Below are 17,034 nucleotides of genomic sequence, written 5' to 3'. Positions count from 1 at the left end.
AAAAATTATTCTTAAACTTCATACTTATCAAGTAGAGAAAAAGGTGTCATTGTCTGAAATATAAAAGGAATGAAGTAATTGACTTCATAGATTATTTTTCTATTTCATTTTATTATTCTATTAATTATTGTTTACCTTAACGTGGTTTTTATAATAAAAAAAATACATAGTGATTTGTACCAAACAAAATATTAAAATACGGGGGTATTGATAAAAAAAAACCTACATGGATGTATTAAGCAAAAAATAACTTACACAGGGTGAGACATACATTTGTAGATTTTATTATATAAAAAATACGATATCAATTGAAAGCAGGAAAAGTAACAATGATTTTATATATATAAAAAAGAATTAAAAGCAATAATATCATGTATTACTTTATTTTTATTCTCCATACATCACTGTAAAATAAACAAATAAAAATAAAAATAAATAGATACATTTTTTAAAATTTGCACATTAACAAATGAGATATGCTTAAAAAAATTATATAATTTTTTTTTGTGTCAAGCAAATGACAAACAATTCTACTGTTCATTACTTTTAAATAAATAATATTAAAATTAAAATCGCCCCATTTTGCTTCTCAAATGTGAAATTTTTTCACACGGGAACATGAGATAAAATACTCCTGAAAAAAACAAATGTCTAAAGGAGAGAGATGACGATTAAGAACAAATATATTAACCGTTAGATTAATTTTTGCATAATGACCTTTTTTTTTATGAAAATAAAAGAACATATATATGAACATGTGAGTTGGGAACGGAGAGTGGAGTATAACTCTCTATTATGCCATTTCTCCTTAAAATCTCCAAAATTTAGATCTTTTATCATATTTAAATAAACTATTACATTAAATATAAAATTAATTTTACAAATAATTAAAAAAATCACAATATTAAAATTTTAATAATCCATATTTTTCATGTGTGAAAAAAAATGATCTATATTTTTCATAGAACATTAACCCGGGCGATAGCACGGGTAAATTATACTAGTAAGAGTTAAAATGTGTCGAACCGACAATATTGATCAATGAGAGATTGAAGACATTACAATTTGATTACAACCTTGCCCGAAAGTCTAAATTTTCATTATCTGATTAAACAACCTTGCTGCTGTAAACAAAATCCTATTCAACTTGCAATTTCTTTAATTTTTTTAATAAGATCTCTTCAAAGTCGCTGCTTGTCACTGAAAGAAGCCGATTCAACACTACTCTTACTCCAGAAGCTTTCATGCGTGCATATCTCGGTTTAATCCTTTGTTCTAAACTGTATCCAAAATATTGAGGGAAGTTAACCAGCTCTGATTTCGGGTAATCCGTAGTCATAAAAAAATCCAATTTTGGGACCATAGTTTCAGTCAAGCTGTAAGTGTACAACATTGCACATCTCGAAATCATAGTCCCAATTTCTTCCAAGGTATATCCCCTTTCCAAGAAAAATTCTGTTGCAGGCTTTATATTCGCCTCAATGCTAAGACCAATCATTTGCGGACACCTCAACAGAAGAGCGCCAACATCAACCCCTAATGAACGGAAGTACGTTGCTGTTGGTCGGAGATTGTCCTCTACACTGCAACCAACGATATTAGGGAAACGAGTTAAAATCCTACCTATGCTCTCGTCTGAGATGCCTAATTCAAGGAGAAAATCTACCTTTTCATTAATTTTCTGCTTGCTATAAGTTAGCAAGGTCGGGAAACGGTAGATAGCTTTCACCCATTGTTTCTTGTCGGCCCCCAGAGATTCGAGGAATTTCACGGTGGGCTTAATATTTTTAGATAGACTGAGTGCACATAATTGAGGCCTTTTAGTGAGGATAATAGGAATTTGTTCTTTCGGCACTCCAAGTTCAAGAAAAAACTCAACCAATGGCTTAATTTTATCCTCCAAACTATAGCGGGCAAAAGCCGGGGATCGTCGCATAAGAGTCCTAATTTGATCACTATTCATTCCATGTTCCATAAGATAAACAATATGAGGGTCTGCTAATAGGGTTGGAGGCAACACTTTTATGTTGAATGACTCATTCGTGCCTGAGAAAAAAGAACCATAAAAGATCTTTGCTCATTACAATAGTACATTACTACATGAACCTCATGTCAATTGTAACATCTAAATAAAACTTTTGAACAAAATTGCATACCAGATTTTGCCTGACAAAAGAAGACCCTTGCAGAGAAAGGAATTGGAGTCCTGATGCAAAATCTTCATATAAGAGAAAAAAAATCTCCAAGTTTCAATAATATAATCAAATAAATAAAATAAGATAGATTTTTTGACAAGATAAAATAAAAGAGATTTGAAAGAAAAACAAAAGCATATTGGTTGCATGCTATTCATATATTGCTTTGTTTGGATTGACTCACTTGAGCTTTATATATTGACACAAATCTTAAAATTGAGAGTTGGGCCTAACTCAACCGTACAAAACCGTCTTGTAAGGTGAAAATTGTCTCTTACTTATAAACCATTGTCCAGACCAACTCACATCCAATGTGGGACTTCTTAACACACCCCGTCACGCCCGACACTATTGAGCTTGGTGCGTGGATATAAATGGTGGGCGGCGCAACGGATCTTGGAGGAGGCTCTGATACCATCTTACAATTGGGTATTGGGCCTAACTCAACCCTACAAAACCGGCTTGTAAGGTGAGGATTGCCTCTTACTTATAAACCCTGGTCCAGGACAACTCACATCCGGTGAGGGACTTCTTAACAACAAACACTTGTAAGACTGTTCGGAAGAGCTTATAAAAATAGCTTATGACATGTCCATAAGATGTTTTCAGCTTATTTTCATAAACTCTCTAGAATAACTTATGAAAAATAACTTATAAGTTATATGAAGTTCATTTGACTTATTTTATCTTTTGTTATAGAAATAGCTTACATATAAACACTTACATGATACAGTATACAAGTTTGTGCTTATAGCACTTGATTAACATGACATTTGGGGTTTGGCAATGAATTCTTATTTGGGGTTTGGCAATGAATTGACATGACATTCACATAGACCCTTATCTCCTATTTTGCAACATAAACTACGAAGCACGAACACTCCTCGGATTAGGCGTGTCCCAGTGTCATACACATGTCAGTCTCCGAAACTTATTACATTGAATTAAGTCAATTTTTGAAATTATTATTTGTGTGGACGTGTCATTGTGTAGTGTCGTGTTCGGTGTATGTGTCTGTACTTCATAGAACACAAACTAAGATACCCAACAAGCTCATTAAATCCTTCTAGAGTTATTTCTACCTTCTATTGGAGTTTAAATGTGTAAAATGAAAGCATAGGCATGTATGAAATAATAATGAACTAGTGCAAACAATTTTGGATAAAAACAAAAAGACATTGATGCATGAAAATGGGTAGAAAAGAAAAAGTGTACCTTATGGAAGTGGAAGAGAAAAATGGTGCGAAATGGAAACAGTGGGGTGGTTCAATTGAAGAGAAAGATTTCATCTTTGTGGGTTTTGAGAGTTGTAATGTTTGTGGAATATCACTGCAAATGAAAGATGCAAAAACAAACATAGCAGAAGGTGCTGCTGGTGAGTTGGGTGGTGGTGAATTTGTGAGAGCAACGGGAAGTTGGGTTTCACGGTGGTTTTGGCGACGGAGGAAGGTTCCGGTGAGAGTTGAGACAAAGTGGTCGGTGTTTCTTCTTGTCTGAAAAGTGAACCAGTAATCCTAAATTTTGTATTTCTTTCCTCTCAAAAAAGATAAATAGAAATCATATTTTAAAACAAGAGAAATAGTCATTTTAGTCCCTCAATATGCAATTCGCTGTCATTTTGATCTCCCGATGAGAAAAAACTATTGAATAGTCACTGAATCTGTATTTCGTTAGTAAGTTTGGTCACTGCTGTTAAGTTTGACCATTAACTCAACAAAAAAGCTGACGTGACATTTTTTGGACACGTGTCAGCTTGCTGAGTTGACACGAGGGACGGGGAAACAACCATTTTGGTCCCTGAATGTGCAACTCGCTGTCATTATGGTCCCTGACTCAAGAAAAAATACAAAATAGTCATTGACTCTACAATCCGTTAATCACTTTAGTCCCTTGCATTAAAAATTGTTGTTAACTTTATAAAAAAAACTAAAGTGACATGTTTTACGGACACGTGACACGCAGATTTAACCCAATTTTTAAAGAAAAAATCATTTGCACCTATTCATATATAAACTAGTCCATCAGTTCCTTTTTATTTTTCATTTTTTTTTATCACCGTACATATGTCAATGCATAACTTTGATCACTAATAACTTTAATTATCTATTATAAAAAATTATGAAAATTTTATATTTTGAGAATATTCATCGAGACAAATTGAACAATATCTTATTTGCTAACATTTGATTTTTATATATTAATAAAAATTTATGGTCAAAGTATATTACATGAATAGTGTACAGTAATCTAAAACGACAAATAAAAAGGAGCGGAGGGAGTAGTATCTAATTTCCCCCCATAGAATTTGCATAACAACAAATTTTGAAACAAGGAACCAATCGTTAGTTGGTTCAGTGGTGATTGATGATGAACTTGGTAGGGAGACGACGGTTCGATCCTTCACAACTACGATCGTGAGGGGATCGAAACCACTTGATGCCAAAACTAACCCCCGAACCAGATTAAACTGGTGGTCAAAGCCAACAAAAAAAATTGAAAAAAGAAGAAGCAAAAGGGGTTGTTGTTAGGTTATTTAATGTATGAAGAAGATGTATGAAGAAGGTAAAGAAGAATGAGAGGAAGAAAATAAATAAATGAAGAAAAAAAAAAGTATGCGTAACAACAAAGTTTGAAAGAAGAAGAAGCAAAATGAGTTGTTGTTAGGTTATTGAATGTATGAAGAAGAATGAGGGGAAGAAGATAAAGAAATGAAGAAGAAAAAAAAAAGTAATGTTATTTTAGTCCTGAACACATCATCCATCCAGGTGTCACACATATGTGTTAACTCTGCGTGTCACGTGTCAGTAAAAAATGCCACATGAGTTTTTTTATAAAGTTAATGACCATTTTTAACATTAGGTACCAAAGTGACTAATGGATTGCAGGGTCAAGGACTATTTTGTATTTTTCTTGAGTTAGAGACCATAATGACAAAGAGTTGCACATTGAGGGACCAAAATGATAGTTTCCCCGTCCCTAGTGCCAACTCTGCAAGCCGATGTGTGTCCAAAAAAATGTCAGCTTTTTTGTTGATTTAACGGCCAAACTTAACAGCACGGACTAAACTCACTAACGGAATGCAGATTCAGGAACTATTTAGTAGTTTTTCCTCAATAGTCTATTTTCCTGAATCTGCATTCCGTTAGTGAGTTTAGTCCGTGCTATTTTCCTCAATTGAGGGACCAGAATGACAGCGAGTTACACATTGAGGGACCAAAATGACTATTTTCCCTTTAAAATATTTGAAATCAAATTCGACATAAATTAAGTATTTCATCCCTCCAACAATAAATTGGTCCAAACGGTAAGAATTTTGGTTCCGTTAAGTATTTAGTCAGCGATTCGATTACTAACACATATGTATGGAGAAAACTCGGTTGGTCCCCATTTTATTATGTGTCCCACAGGTTCCCGACGGAGATTAATCATCACTAACGATAGTGAAAAATTCATACAAATATCATGGTAACCAAAACAAAATTCATCCATCACTATAACCATTTTTTAAAATAAAAAATTTAATTTTAAATATAAGTCTGTTTTCAAGTTATAAGACACATTACATTACAAAAAAATCTTAAGACACATTTATTGCTCTTTTTTCTTTCAAACATAACACTTATTTAATACTATTGCGTTATATTTGAATATGAAAAGTCAATTATAAACACATTTTTTCACCGGACAATTTAATAAATTGTAATATACAAAAAATATACATTAATTATACTATCACTTTTTTTTAATATGTGTAAAAAATGTCAATAGATGTTTATAAAAAAGGACGGGTGGAGTAGTAGTTAACTCAATTTAATTTAAATAAGTCAAAACATCTTTTAAGTTTCGCGTATCTAATAGTTAAGTCTTTTAAATTTTTTAAGTCACAAATATGTTTTAAGTTTATAATTTGTTGCACCATTACTCTTTTAGTTATCTTACGTTTATAAAAGCATTGATGTAACCGTTAATTTTGATGTAAGTAAAGAATAGAATTGTTGGCTGCAGCTTTAAGGAAGGGATAGTGATAAGCAAGTTTGAGGCGTGAATCATGATAAGCCATCAGGTGTTTACACAATTCACAGTTCACACCACTAAACTCACAACAATAATGATAGAAAGAGTAAAATACACTTGGTTTCCTAATAATAACAAACATAATCTTATGGTGGGATCCTTAATACATCATAAAAGATTGTTAACTTTGAACAGATTTGTGCTGTTGGATGCAATAAATAAATACAAAGGTAAACAAAATATCCATGACAAATACACTAAAATCTACAACAAAGACTTCATAGTATAAATTCAAACATCAAATCTCATGTAGATCAATATCACCACTACAAAGAACACCTTGTTTCATTAGGGTTCATAAAATTCATTCAACATAGGCATTATGCGATGAGCGCAATTTGAAATCGTCAATAATAATCTCTGAACTTATAAGATAATAGATATTATGTTTCCAGAGCAATAAGAATCACATGATTCTGATTCTCAAGAGTAAAACAACCAATGTTATCGATTGCAGATGGGGACCATAGCAGAAAGCTAAACATCTGCCATTTTAAGCTACCATGTCCTCTATAAAACACCATGGCGCCACTAACATTTACAAATTGGCCGTGGCGGTTTTCAAAACAATTCCGCTACTACAGCCTGCCATAGTCGATATTCGAATATTCTGAAATCAACAAGAATTGTGAAAACACAGCCTTGATTGAAGGGAAAATCAGGTATCAATTTTGAGCTAATGTCAGGCCTAAAGGTGAATTTCAACAAGAGCATGTTGGTAGGCATCAACATACCTCAATGCTGGTTGGAGGAAGCGGCAAATATTCTGAATTGTAAAGTAGGGTGTTTTCCCTTCAAATATCTTGGTCTTCCAATTGGTGCTAGTTCGAGGAGAATGTCGACGTGGCAACCAGTAATTGATTCAGTGAGATCAAGGTTATCGAAATGGAAACATAAGCGGTTGTCCATCGGAGGTCGTGTGGTTATATTAAAATCAGTCTTGTCAGCGATTCCAGTCTATTTTCTATCCTTTTTCAAAGCTCCGGCAGGTATCATTTCTAAACTTGAATCTCTCTTTAAACATTTTTTATGGGGAGGGAGTGAGGATGAGAGAAAAGTCAACTGGGTTAAATGGGAGAAGGTGTGTAGACCTTTAGAAGAGGGGGGGTTGGGTTTGAAAAATTTGAAGGCTTTTAATCTCGCTCTTCTTAGTAAATGGAATTGGAAAATTAGATTTGACAATGAGAGTTTGTGGTATCGAGCGCTATCAAGTAGATACGGAACTAGCAATGGGGCTCTTAGAGATGGAGGAAATGATAGGTCATTATGGTGGAGAGATGTTAATCAGTTAGATGTGGGATTTTTTGGATCTTTAAATCAATTTACGGTTAAAGAGGCCTATAATAAGATCATGTCGGGACTACATAATGATTCCGACATGTCTTGTGTGAAGGCCTGGCACAAAACAATTCCATCAAAAGTTTCATGCTTAGTATGGAGATTGCTTCAAAATAGGGTAGCTACGAAAGATAACTTATGTAGGAGAGGTGTTATCGGTCAAGGATCTTTGCAATGTGTCGGTGAGTGTGGTTTTGAGGAATCAGTTTCACATCTATTTTTTGAGTGTCCAGTTTTTGCAGGGATCTGGTATCAGATAGGTAAGTGGCTTGGAGTTTCGACGGTATTTCATAACAAAGGCTTATCGCACCTGGAACAATTTGAAGGTTTGATTGGTAATGGTAGAGTATTTGCAGATCGTGTCAGTGTGATTTGGTTTGCCAGTATCTGGTGCATATGGAAAACCAGGAATGATAAGCTGTTCAAGAACAAGGAGGTGCAGATTGACAAAATTGTAGAATCTATTAAGATTTTATCATGGAATTGGCTGAAGTTTAAAACTAGTAATCTAGAGTATAATATGGCTCATTGGTGTTTGAATCCTAGAATATGTTTAGGATGTCCAGTTCGGTAATGGTTGCGCGGTCAGCTCTGCCTAGGATCAAGGGACTTTTCGGCTTCATTATTTGGTGCATTAGATCGGAGAAGAGTAATTAGATACTTTTTGAAGTCTTTCTTTGGTGCGGTGTAACAGGCTGCAGTTAACATAGCTCATTTTTGTGTATCTCCAGCTACAGACTGTGTCTTTTTTGTGCTGGTGCCTTGGTTGTACCTCAAAAATGCCTTGCCCGGATCGGCTTGGGATGGAAACGCTTTTTGTTTCTGGGGCCTGAGTATAGCTTGTGGCATTGGCGAGAGGTCCTAAAGTACCACATTTAAAAAAGCAGTTGATGGAATATTTTGTTTGCGGAAACTATTGGTGTACTGCGGTACCGTGGTCATGTAAAGGCAGATTGTTTGTTTCGCGGAAGCTGTTGGTGCGCTACGGTATAGCTGTTATTGTCGCGGACAGATTGCTCATCTCATTTGTAGACTGTTTGCTTGCTTATGATCCTGATTAGCTGACTTGGATTGTCTCTTCTGCATTTGATTGTTATCTAGGTGACCCAAAAGTGCTGATTTTATAAGAAAGGGAGGCAATTCTCCTGTGATGGAGCCTGCTGCTGCTTTTCATTCTCAGCAATGGCTAAGTGGTGTATAATTGTCGCTGGTATTTTAACTGCTTAGTAATATTGATGTTGTACCCTTAGCTATTGCTTAGTGAGTTCCTTTGTATTGGTGCATTTTATTCTGAACTGGTATCCTGTATCATTTAGAGCTTGCTGTACATCTTGTACACAAGACTTTTTGCTTCTAATGCCAATTTGCCTTTTCCAAAAAAAAAATTGAGAAATAGACAAAATCTGAAAATTTCCCAGCTGAAAGTCTTGTGCTTTAAGCGCCACTATAGCTGTAATTTGACAACACTTTATGCTAAGTCACGTATCATGGAACAATAACAGTTTGTCCAAATTCTGTTAAGCAATCAACAGCCATAAAAAGCCTTATGCTTTAGGTTTCTAACAAACAATGTTGTCAAACACAGATTGTGAAAAATAGTGGTTTGTTTAAATTCTTGTACACTATATGGTGCTATAACAGTTTGTTGTCGGTTACCCCATAACATCATTACCAGTATTATTTTGTCACCATCGTTGAGAATGTTGTGGTAATTGACATTAGACTTTTTGTGTCCAAATTAATTAATAATGTTATGAGTAATCGTGGAAATAAAGGCAGGTAAAGAAGCAAAGACCTGTCAGGCCAAATAAGGGAGAGAGAATGCGGTGGTAATGGAAAATAGCCTCAACCGATGAGTTGTTAATATTATTTTACGTCGCAACAACACCACCCCATTTGGTTGTTAAACCAATTACCGCTGCATTCCTTTTTGTCTTTACTATTTACATTTTTATTTTGATGTAGTTTTTTTTGTCTAAAAAAAATTATTATAATGTAATATTTTTGTCTAATGTAAGTGTATCATATAATGGTTTATGATGTAATTGTCATCGTTTTAATTAATGAAATAAAATGATAATTTTTTTTGTTAAGTTTTCCTTTCTGCAATTTTTCCACTGCTTCTGTTACTGTCTTAGTTTGCTGTATAGAGTATAGACAGCGAACGTTTACAATTCGGATGCACCATTCGCTCCCTAGCAAGCGAGCACGTGCTGAATATACTCATTTTACCAACGAAATATTTATCTTTTTATTCGGATAAAGACAAATAATGGTCATGTTAATGGTGAATCTTTTTTAATTGTTCTGCTTCCATTCCATGTCTTGAGAAACAACTACTGTAAAATGGTTGTAAATTGGAAGTTGACAAAGACAACATACAGAATATATAAATCATCAAGAAGCAATTTCAAGTCCCATTTAATGGATTATGCAGGAAAACCTTGTAACAACTATTTTTAGTCAACATCTATGATTCAAACTAATGTACTCTGAAAAATGGCCCATTACAAAATGCCTCCCCACTAGAATCATCTTAGACATAACTCGGGGGAAACGAGTTTCTAAAGTCCAATAATCCGGTGCCAATCTGTTATCAAACCATTGATATTGCTCCTTTAAAGTTCAAAGGGTTCTCTTCTTTCAGAAGATTCTGAATGTGCTACTGAAGTATTACGCCTGAAGAAGATCAATATCTTGGAAACTTACTTTTACAAGCAAATTGCATGTACGCAACAATATTAGACTGCAACTGGTTCCTTTACTTGGTCAGAAGCTTGTGCTTTAACCTGCCTTGGTCATTGAAGGGACCACACATATTAATGCACCAAGCACAACAAATTATGTGTGTGCTGATAAGAGTTTAAGTATGGAAGTACATTCTAGAAATTCACCTTTGCTGATTTAAATAGTTCATCAAGCACCTCAGACAAAGTCGGATGAGCATGAACTGCAAATTTAATATCCTGCATTGTAACAAAAAAATGTTTGAAGTTGCGAAACAGACAGGAATGGAAAGATTCTTACAAGTAAATAAATTTATCAACAGACATGCACAGAATATATTATAACAATAACTATGCAGCATATGCAGTCATTAATAATTTAAAGCCAGGGTCACATAATGACAGCCTCGGAAAGAAAATTTACCTGAATACGTGTCCCTAATGCTATTGCATTGGAAGCCTCATGGATGAGATCTGCAGCATGCAACCCAAAAATATGAACTCCTAGTATCTCTCCATTGTCAGGTCTGTATATTAACTGCATGAAAACATCATGATGACAGTTAGACAACAATGAAACTGGTAAGAAGAAAGTAAAAAATCATCCACCCTACTCTCAACCAAATACATTTGTTATGGCCAAAGTAACTCCTTAGAAGATAACTCATCACCACTATCTAACTGTTCAGTGTTAGGTCACGAAGAGACCACTGGTTGTTCAGAATTTTGAGTTTATAATGATATTTTGCCATTTACATTACAGGTAGTCCATGTTTGGTGGTTTTAAAAAATCAACTCTCACAATTTCAATTCAAGGTTGTAGAAGTGATTATAAGAGAGGAATCATTATCATCTTGCTTCTCCACTGACTTTTACTTTTTACTATCGATGTTAACAGGACTTTTTAAATTTAAAAAAACAACTCTGTTACTGCACTCTAAAATAATTATATTTTACAACATCCAATCATTTAAAAAACAAATCCTTTAAATGTAATCTTTTACAATCTAACCCAATTGATCACTTATTAAGAGAAAGACACACAAAAATTACCTTGGCAAGACCCTCTCCTTCATTTTCTGCTAAGGCTTTTGTGTTAGCTTTAAAACTTGTTTTGGCAACACTTACATCAAACCCTTCCTTTTCACCTTTCTCCCTTGCTTGAGGCTGCAAACAACATATTTGATCATAATGAGCGAGTTCATCAGCAACGAAAACCACTAGTAGTAATTTTATTATATAAATAACATAGGAAGATAAAAGGGGACACAGCAAAAAATTGAAGGACAGAGTTAACGTCATGTAAGAGAGATTGAAACAAGTAGCAAGTGGATGATGAAACATTAACCAACATAAAAAGTATATAATTATACCATACCTCTGTCAATCCAACCATGCTGATTTCAGGATGAGTGAAACAAGCAGCTGGTATGCTTAAATGATTGAGCACATGATCTCTTCCAGTGACTTGTTCAACCACTGTCCAATAATATTTTCAATCAGTGAACTGGAAACATCACTCGAGCATTTGCAGCCAATTACACAATTTCCTTTTACCTGATATTCCTTGTGTGCTGGCAGCATGAGCAAGCATCATCTTGCCATTTGCATCGCCAATACAATACAAATGAGGGACCTAACGTTCCATATCCTAAATCAGTAACAATCATAGGTCGGCAGGAAAAAATAAAGCATGTGTGAGACTTTTGAAACAAACCAGGCTTCCGTTTGCATCAATTACTCTCATGCGCTCATCCACGGGTACAAAACCACGCTGTGTTGTAACATCAATCTGCAGGTACATGTAACAATAATATCCAATCACTTTAGGGAATTTTTTTTGTACTATTGACATTTCTGTTCGAAAAGCATACATTCTCCAATCCAAGACCTTGTGTGAATGGAGCCCTTCCAGTTGCTATTAATGCAGCATCCACCTGCAGAATAGAATATATTTCCAGTTATAAAATATGCACATACAGTATAAAGTTATCTATAATTGATATTTTAAGATAGTTGCAACGGGTCTACATTTTAAAATCTTGTCCTATTATTAACATTACAAGTGTTCAAGGATTTCAGCCACAGAAGAACTAGCATATAGAAATACGTAAACTTATAAATTAATGAAAGCACACAAAAAAAGGGTATATGAGATGCATGACACAATTTTGCATCATTCATAAAATTGTCTCCACGCATGGCACTTGTATTCTTCTTTTCTCTACCATACAAATAGATGGTGAGTGCACTAACCATCTCTGGATCTTGAAAATTTGATACAAGTTCTCATACCACGAGAGCATGCTGTGTTAAGGGTGTCCTAGAAAGAATATGACCAGATATAATTACTTATTGTAAGAATATATTATTCTGTATTAGCTGTTCCCTGCTCACATGTTTTCCAATCAACCTTTTCCAACTAGTTTCTTTAGGAGAAATTTATACAGTTAAAAACAAAGTGATTAGCTATAAAGATTTCATTAACTATGAAGATTTCAAGAGAAAATTAAGGTACCTCTAAAGTGTCCTTTTGTTCCTTGGTCTTTGCATCAATGAGCTCAATCAATACAGGTTTGCCATCTCTTGCGGGAGTGATCTATATATACATAAAGCATATGTCATGAGACTATTCAAAATATCAACCAAACAAAAATTTAGTGGAGAAGTTGCCAGACATATTACCTTGGATGCAAAAACGCCAGTATGATAGTCAATATTCCTGGGATTTATGAGAACCCTCTGAGCCAACTTACTAATTTCAGGATCAAATCCAGGCATAAGCTGATCTAAAGCTTCCACAAATGTGACCTGCAAAATACCTTTATTACCCACTATATTCCTTCTGCATATAGGGCTTTTAAATTTTACAATGACATAATATCAAGTGTTTTTTAATTTTATTTTCGTGGGTTAATAAAAAAATCACAAGTGTAAAAAGAAATGTATGAGCACAGCCTTTGGGCATCATAAATGTTGCAAACTATAGCAATCCTTCTCATGAACAAAATATGAGGCCGTTTGTTATAGCTTATTTTAGAAAAAAATCACTTTTTTTATAAAAATAATCACTTTTAATTATTTTGCATCTGTTTGTTACAGATTTTTAAAATAATCAAAAGCTAAAAATAATCAGAAAACAGCTAAAAATGAGAAGCTACTAAGAGTAGCTTATAAAATAATAGATTTTTAGAGGAGAGAGAACAAAAATGTTAAAAGAAGAAAGTTATTTGTAATTAAAAAAATCACTTTTATAAGTTGTATCCAAACAAACTAAAGATTTTATTTAAAAAAAAGTGATTTTTATTATAATAAACAAACACAAAGTAAATTCAACTTTTCTAAAAATCTCTAAAAACTAATCTCTAAATTATTTTACATCAAAATCACTAACTAATCTCTAAATTATTTTACATCAAAATCACTATTTTTTTAATCCGTAACAAAATAGATAAAAGGGGAAAGTTATATTGGAAAAGTGCTACCTCACTTCCAAGTGCCGTATATACATCACTGAATTCAAGGCCAATATAACCACTTCCAACAATTGCTATCCAATCAGGAACTGTCTCCAATTTGAGTGCATGGTCACTGGTGAACACAGTCTTCCCTGAAGGTAATTAGATGGCAAGTTTTAATTGCTGTAGTGATATACAGAATAAATCTTACGATAAGAAATAGGAAAAACGAAAAACACGAGGGTAGTATCAATAAACTACTGAACAAATATCTCTTCGGAGTCAAATATCCTAGATACAAACATATTATCAATCAGAAAATATCACTATTCACCAATATTAAATTGATCCCTTCTTTTTTCAATTGCATTCTGACTGCTTTTATAATTGATAATTGATAGAATTCTATCTTAAGCCAAGTGAAACTTGACAGTACATGTGGAGGAGAGGATACATGCCCATACCTAAGTCATTTCATTAAGTAAAAACTAGAGGTGGAAACAAAAATAATAAAATGCCAATGATAGAAATAAAAAGAAATACATATTTTACGGTGTACCATCGACTTCAATTCCCTTAGGAACAAAAGGAACAGAACCAGTGGCAATGATGATGTCTTTTGCAGTTACTATATTGTTGGAAGAGCCAATTTTCACCTTTTGAGGACCCTGCAACGATTCACAAATAAGCCATGAAGTAAAAAAATGATAAAAGCTCCATTGGTGAATTAAATTCAAGAACAGTGTTGTCATCTACAAATTACGGAAATAGGAATTTGTTCAAATTCTGCTACGTTCCAGTGCTATAAATAACGCTACTATTGAGTATTAATAACATTTCGTACTAAAATAGCATATCACGGAACAATATTTGATCAAACTCCACTAGTCCACTACACTATAGGCTATTAGCGCCACTATAGAAACTATTTGACAACATTGTTGAAGCCTTGGCTAACAAAGACACAATTCAATTTCTGAAGACAGTCACAACATCATAAGCATTTATCTCTGATAACCACGAGTCTACATAGCAGAGTAAGTCACTCACCAAAATAGTTCCAAAACCAGTGAGTATATCCACTCCAAGTGCTTTCATCGAGTTTGTCAAGTTACCGCGAATTTTAGAAGCAAGATTGTTAGCATGGTCCGCAACTGCTTGTCTGTCGTACCCAGCATTAGAAACCTAACATAACAAAACCGAACTAATCACTTAAATATATTACTTTTTTCCTATACATGAACCCTGATCCACTACATTTTTACCTGTATACCGAGTGATTTCAAGTGATGATCATTCCGCAGCTCTCGCATTCGACCACTTACAGCCAAAAGAGCTTTAGAAGGAACGCAACCTCTGTTCACGCATGTTCCTCCCACCACGTCCCCCTCAACAACAGCTGTTTTCAAACCCTGTAATTCACTCGCTCATTTCAAATTTTGCTGAAAAATATAAAACTTCAGCAATACAATATTTCCATGTTTGGATAAACAAATTAATTGCACATAACCGCTTATAAATACGGCCCTGTTTGGATAAACAGCATATTTGCAGCTTATAACATAAGCGCTTATGCATAAGCTTACATAAGCTATTTTTATAAATGTAGATTAAATTAAATTGTTTTTGTATATGCTATGAGCTGTTTTCATAAGCTATCTTGTAGAACTTATTAAAATAAGGTGAAAAAAGCTTCTGAAAGATGTCATAAGTTGTTTTTATAAGTTCCGCCAAATAGTCTCACAAAACTTATGTCACTAGATAAGCTCAATTAAGCCAATCCAAACATGCTCAACTATAATCTATTTCTTTTAAAAAACCGATAAAAACCATCAAGAGGAGCTCATGGAAATTAGCTGAAATTTGAAATTAGCTTATAGAAATGTTCTAAGTTGTTTTCATAAGCACATTCAAATAATCTTACAAGCGTCGTCTCCGCTAACAAATAAGCCCAAATAAGTCAATCTAAACACGGCTTATATAAGTTTTCATTTCCATGATTATCTAAAACAAATTGGCTTAATTGCATATTTAGTCCCTTACGTTTATTTTTGGTTTTAATTTGGTCCCTTGAGTTTAAAAAGTTTCAAGTTGGTCCCTTATGTTATTGATAATTTGATATCAACGTGAGTTCGTCCTTTTTGTTAAATTTTGAGTTAATTTCTCCTAAAACTTTCACATAGTACCCTTCTAAGTTGTCCGCAAATGTAGTAGCCACGTAGACGATTTAAACAAAAATTTGACGAAAATGACCAAACTGAAACTTTTTAAAAGTAAGGGACAAAATATAAACCTAAAATAAACGTAAGGACCAAATATACAATTAAGTCAAAACAAATTACTACATAAACTCAGCTGAACATTATCAGAGTGAAGTGAATACAAATTAAATCAACTAAGCTAAATCACCTTTCATTATCATTATCATCTAAAACAAGTTACTACATCAAAATCAAATCAACTCAGGTGAATTTCAAGCAATTAATGTACCTTCTCGACGGCGTGAAGGGCGGCACCGTGACCACCAACACCAGCACCAATAATAAGCAAATCATAATCGAATGATTTAGGAGCAGTGCCGTTGTTAGAAAGCGCGGAAGATATTGCATTGAAGTGTGTTCGACGGAAGGGATGGTTGTGATGTGAGCGATGGCGGAGTGAAGTGAAAGCGAAGGGTTCAGGTTTGAGAGAACAGAATTTGAGATTGAGTGACGTGGCAGTTGTTGAAGTGGTGGTGTTGAAGAGGGAACAGTGATGTGGTTGAGAAATGGTGGTGGTGTATGAGGAAGAGAGTGAGATTGGTGATAGCGTCATTTTGGTGATTGGGAAATGGGAATTTGGGAGTTGGGAGTTAGGAGTTAGGAGAAGGGGAGTTGGGTGAGGTACTGAGGGCGGCCATATTATATATGAAACAAAGACACGACACCGAACACGAAAACTGACATGTCGATACCAATAAAAATTTAGAAAAATGACATAATTTAGTATAATCATAAGTATCTGTGTGAATGTCAGACACGTACACCAACACATATTTAACACGGAAACGCGCCTAATTCGAGAAGTGTTGATGCTTTATAAGCATATTATCGATCCAAGTGTGGGCGGTACTACTACTTTCTATTTTTCATTTTTCACAGACACTATGGGACAGCTCCCACATGGATTTATTGCACTTACTTTTTACTTTTTTAGGATAATGGAACAATGATTTTTTAATTTTGTGAAAATGGAAAAATGATG

General features: G+C 34.2%; 2 protein-coding genes across 4 annotated transcripts; both read right to left on the bottom strand.

The window, feature by feature from the left end:
* Positions 1 to 1,004: 1,004 nt before the first annotated feature.
* On the bottom strand, positions 1,005 to 3,721 carry LOC123884748 (transcription termination factor MTERF5, chloroplastic-like). Of its 2 annotated transcripts, none has more exons than XM_045933937.1 (3): positions 3,411 to 3,721; positions 2,157 to 2,218; positions 1,005 to 2,046 (listed from the first exon to the last, which is right to left on the bottom strand). In XM_045933937.1, exons 1-3 carry the CDS (start codon positions 3,551 to 3,553, stop codon positions 1,139 to 1,141), a joined length of 1,113 nt encoding a protein of 370 aa, XP_045789893.1. In that variant the 5' UTR covers positions 3,554 to 3,721; the 3' UTR covers positions 1,005 to 1,138. The 2 variants fall into 2 exon arrangements, with proteins under 2 accessions (XP_045789893.1, XP_045789894.1); XM_045933938.1 differs by having other exon boundaries at positions 2,157 to 2,206.
* Positions 3,722 to 10,001: 6,280 nt separating this feature from the next.
* LOC123885417 (dihydrolipoyl dehydrogenase 1, chloroplastic-like) lies at positions 10,002 to 16,680 on the bottom strand. Of its 2 annotated transcripts, none has more exons than XM_045934698.1 (15): positions 16,282 to 16,680; positions 15,057 to 15,203; positions 14,842 to 14,976; positions 14,351 to 14,459; positions 13,819 to 13,943; positions 13,019 to 13,144; positions 12,852 to 12,932; positions 12,208 to 12,270; positions 12,051 to 12,125; positions 11,891 to 11,969; positions 11,712 to 11,812; positions 11,387 to 11,500; positions 10,758 to 10,871; positions 10,502 to 10,573; positions 10,002 to 10,400 (listed from the first exon to the last, which is right to left on the bottom strand). In XM_045934698.1, the coding sequence occupies exons 1-15, from the start codon at positions 16,603 to 16,605 to the stop codon at positions 10,392 to 10,394; spliced, it is 1,674 nt and encodes a 557-aa protein (XP_045790654.1). In that variant the 5' UTR covers positions 16,606 to 16,680; the 3' UTR covers positions 10,002 to 10,391. The 2 variants fall into 2 exon arrangements, with proteins under 2 accessions (XP_045790654.1, XP_045790653.1); XM_045934697.1 differs by having other exon boundaries at positions 10,002 to 10,396.
* Positions 16,681 to 17,034: the final 354 nt, after the last annotated feature.

This window comes from Trifolium pratense, linkage group LG5 (genome assembly GCF_020283565.1).
Source record: "Trifolium pratense cultivar HEN17-A07 linkage group LG5, ARS_RC_1.1, whole genome shotgun sequence".
Taxonomy (NCBI): Eukaryota; Viridiplantae; Streptophyta; class Magnoliopsida; order Fabales; family Fabaceae; genus Trifolium; species Trifolium pratense.
The sequence above is the reverse complement of the archived record's forward strand: the minus strand, read 5'-3'. Positions and strand labels throughout refer to the sequence as shown.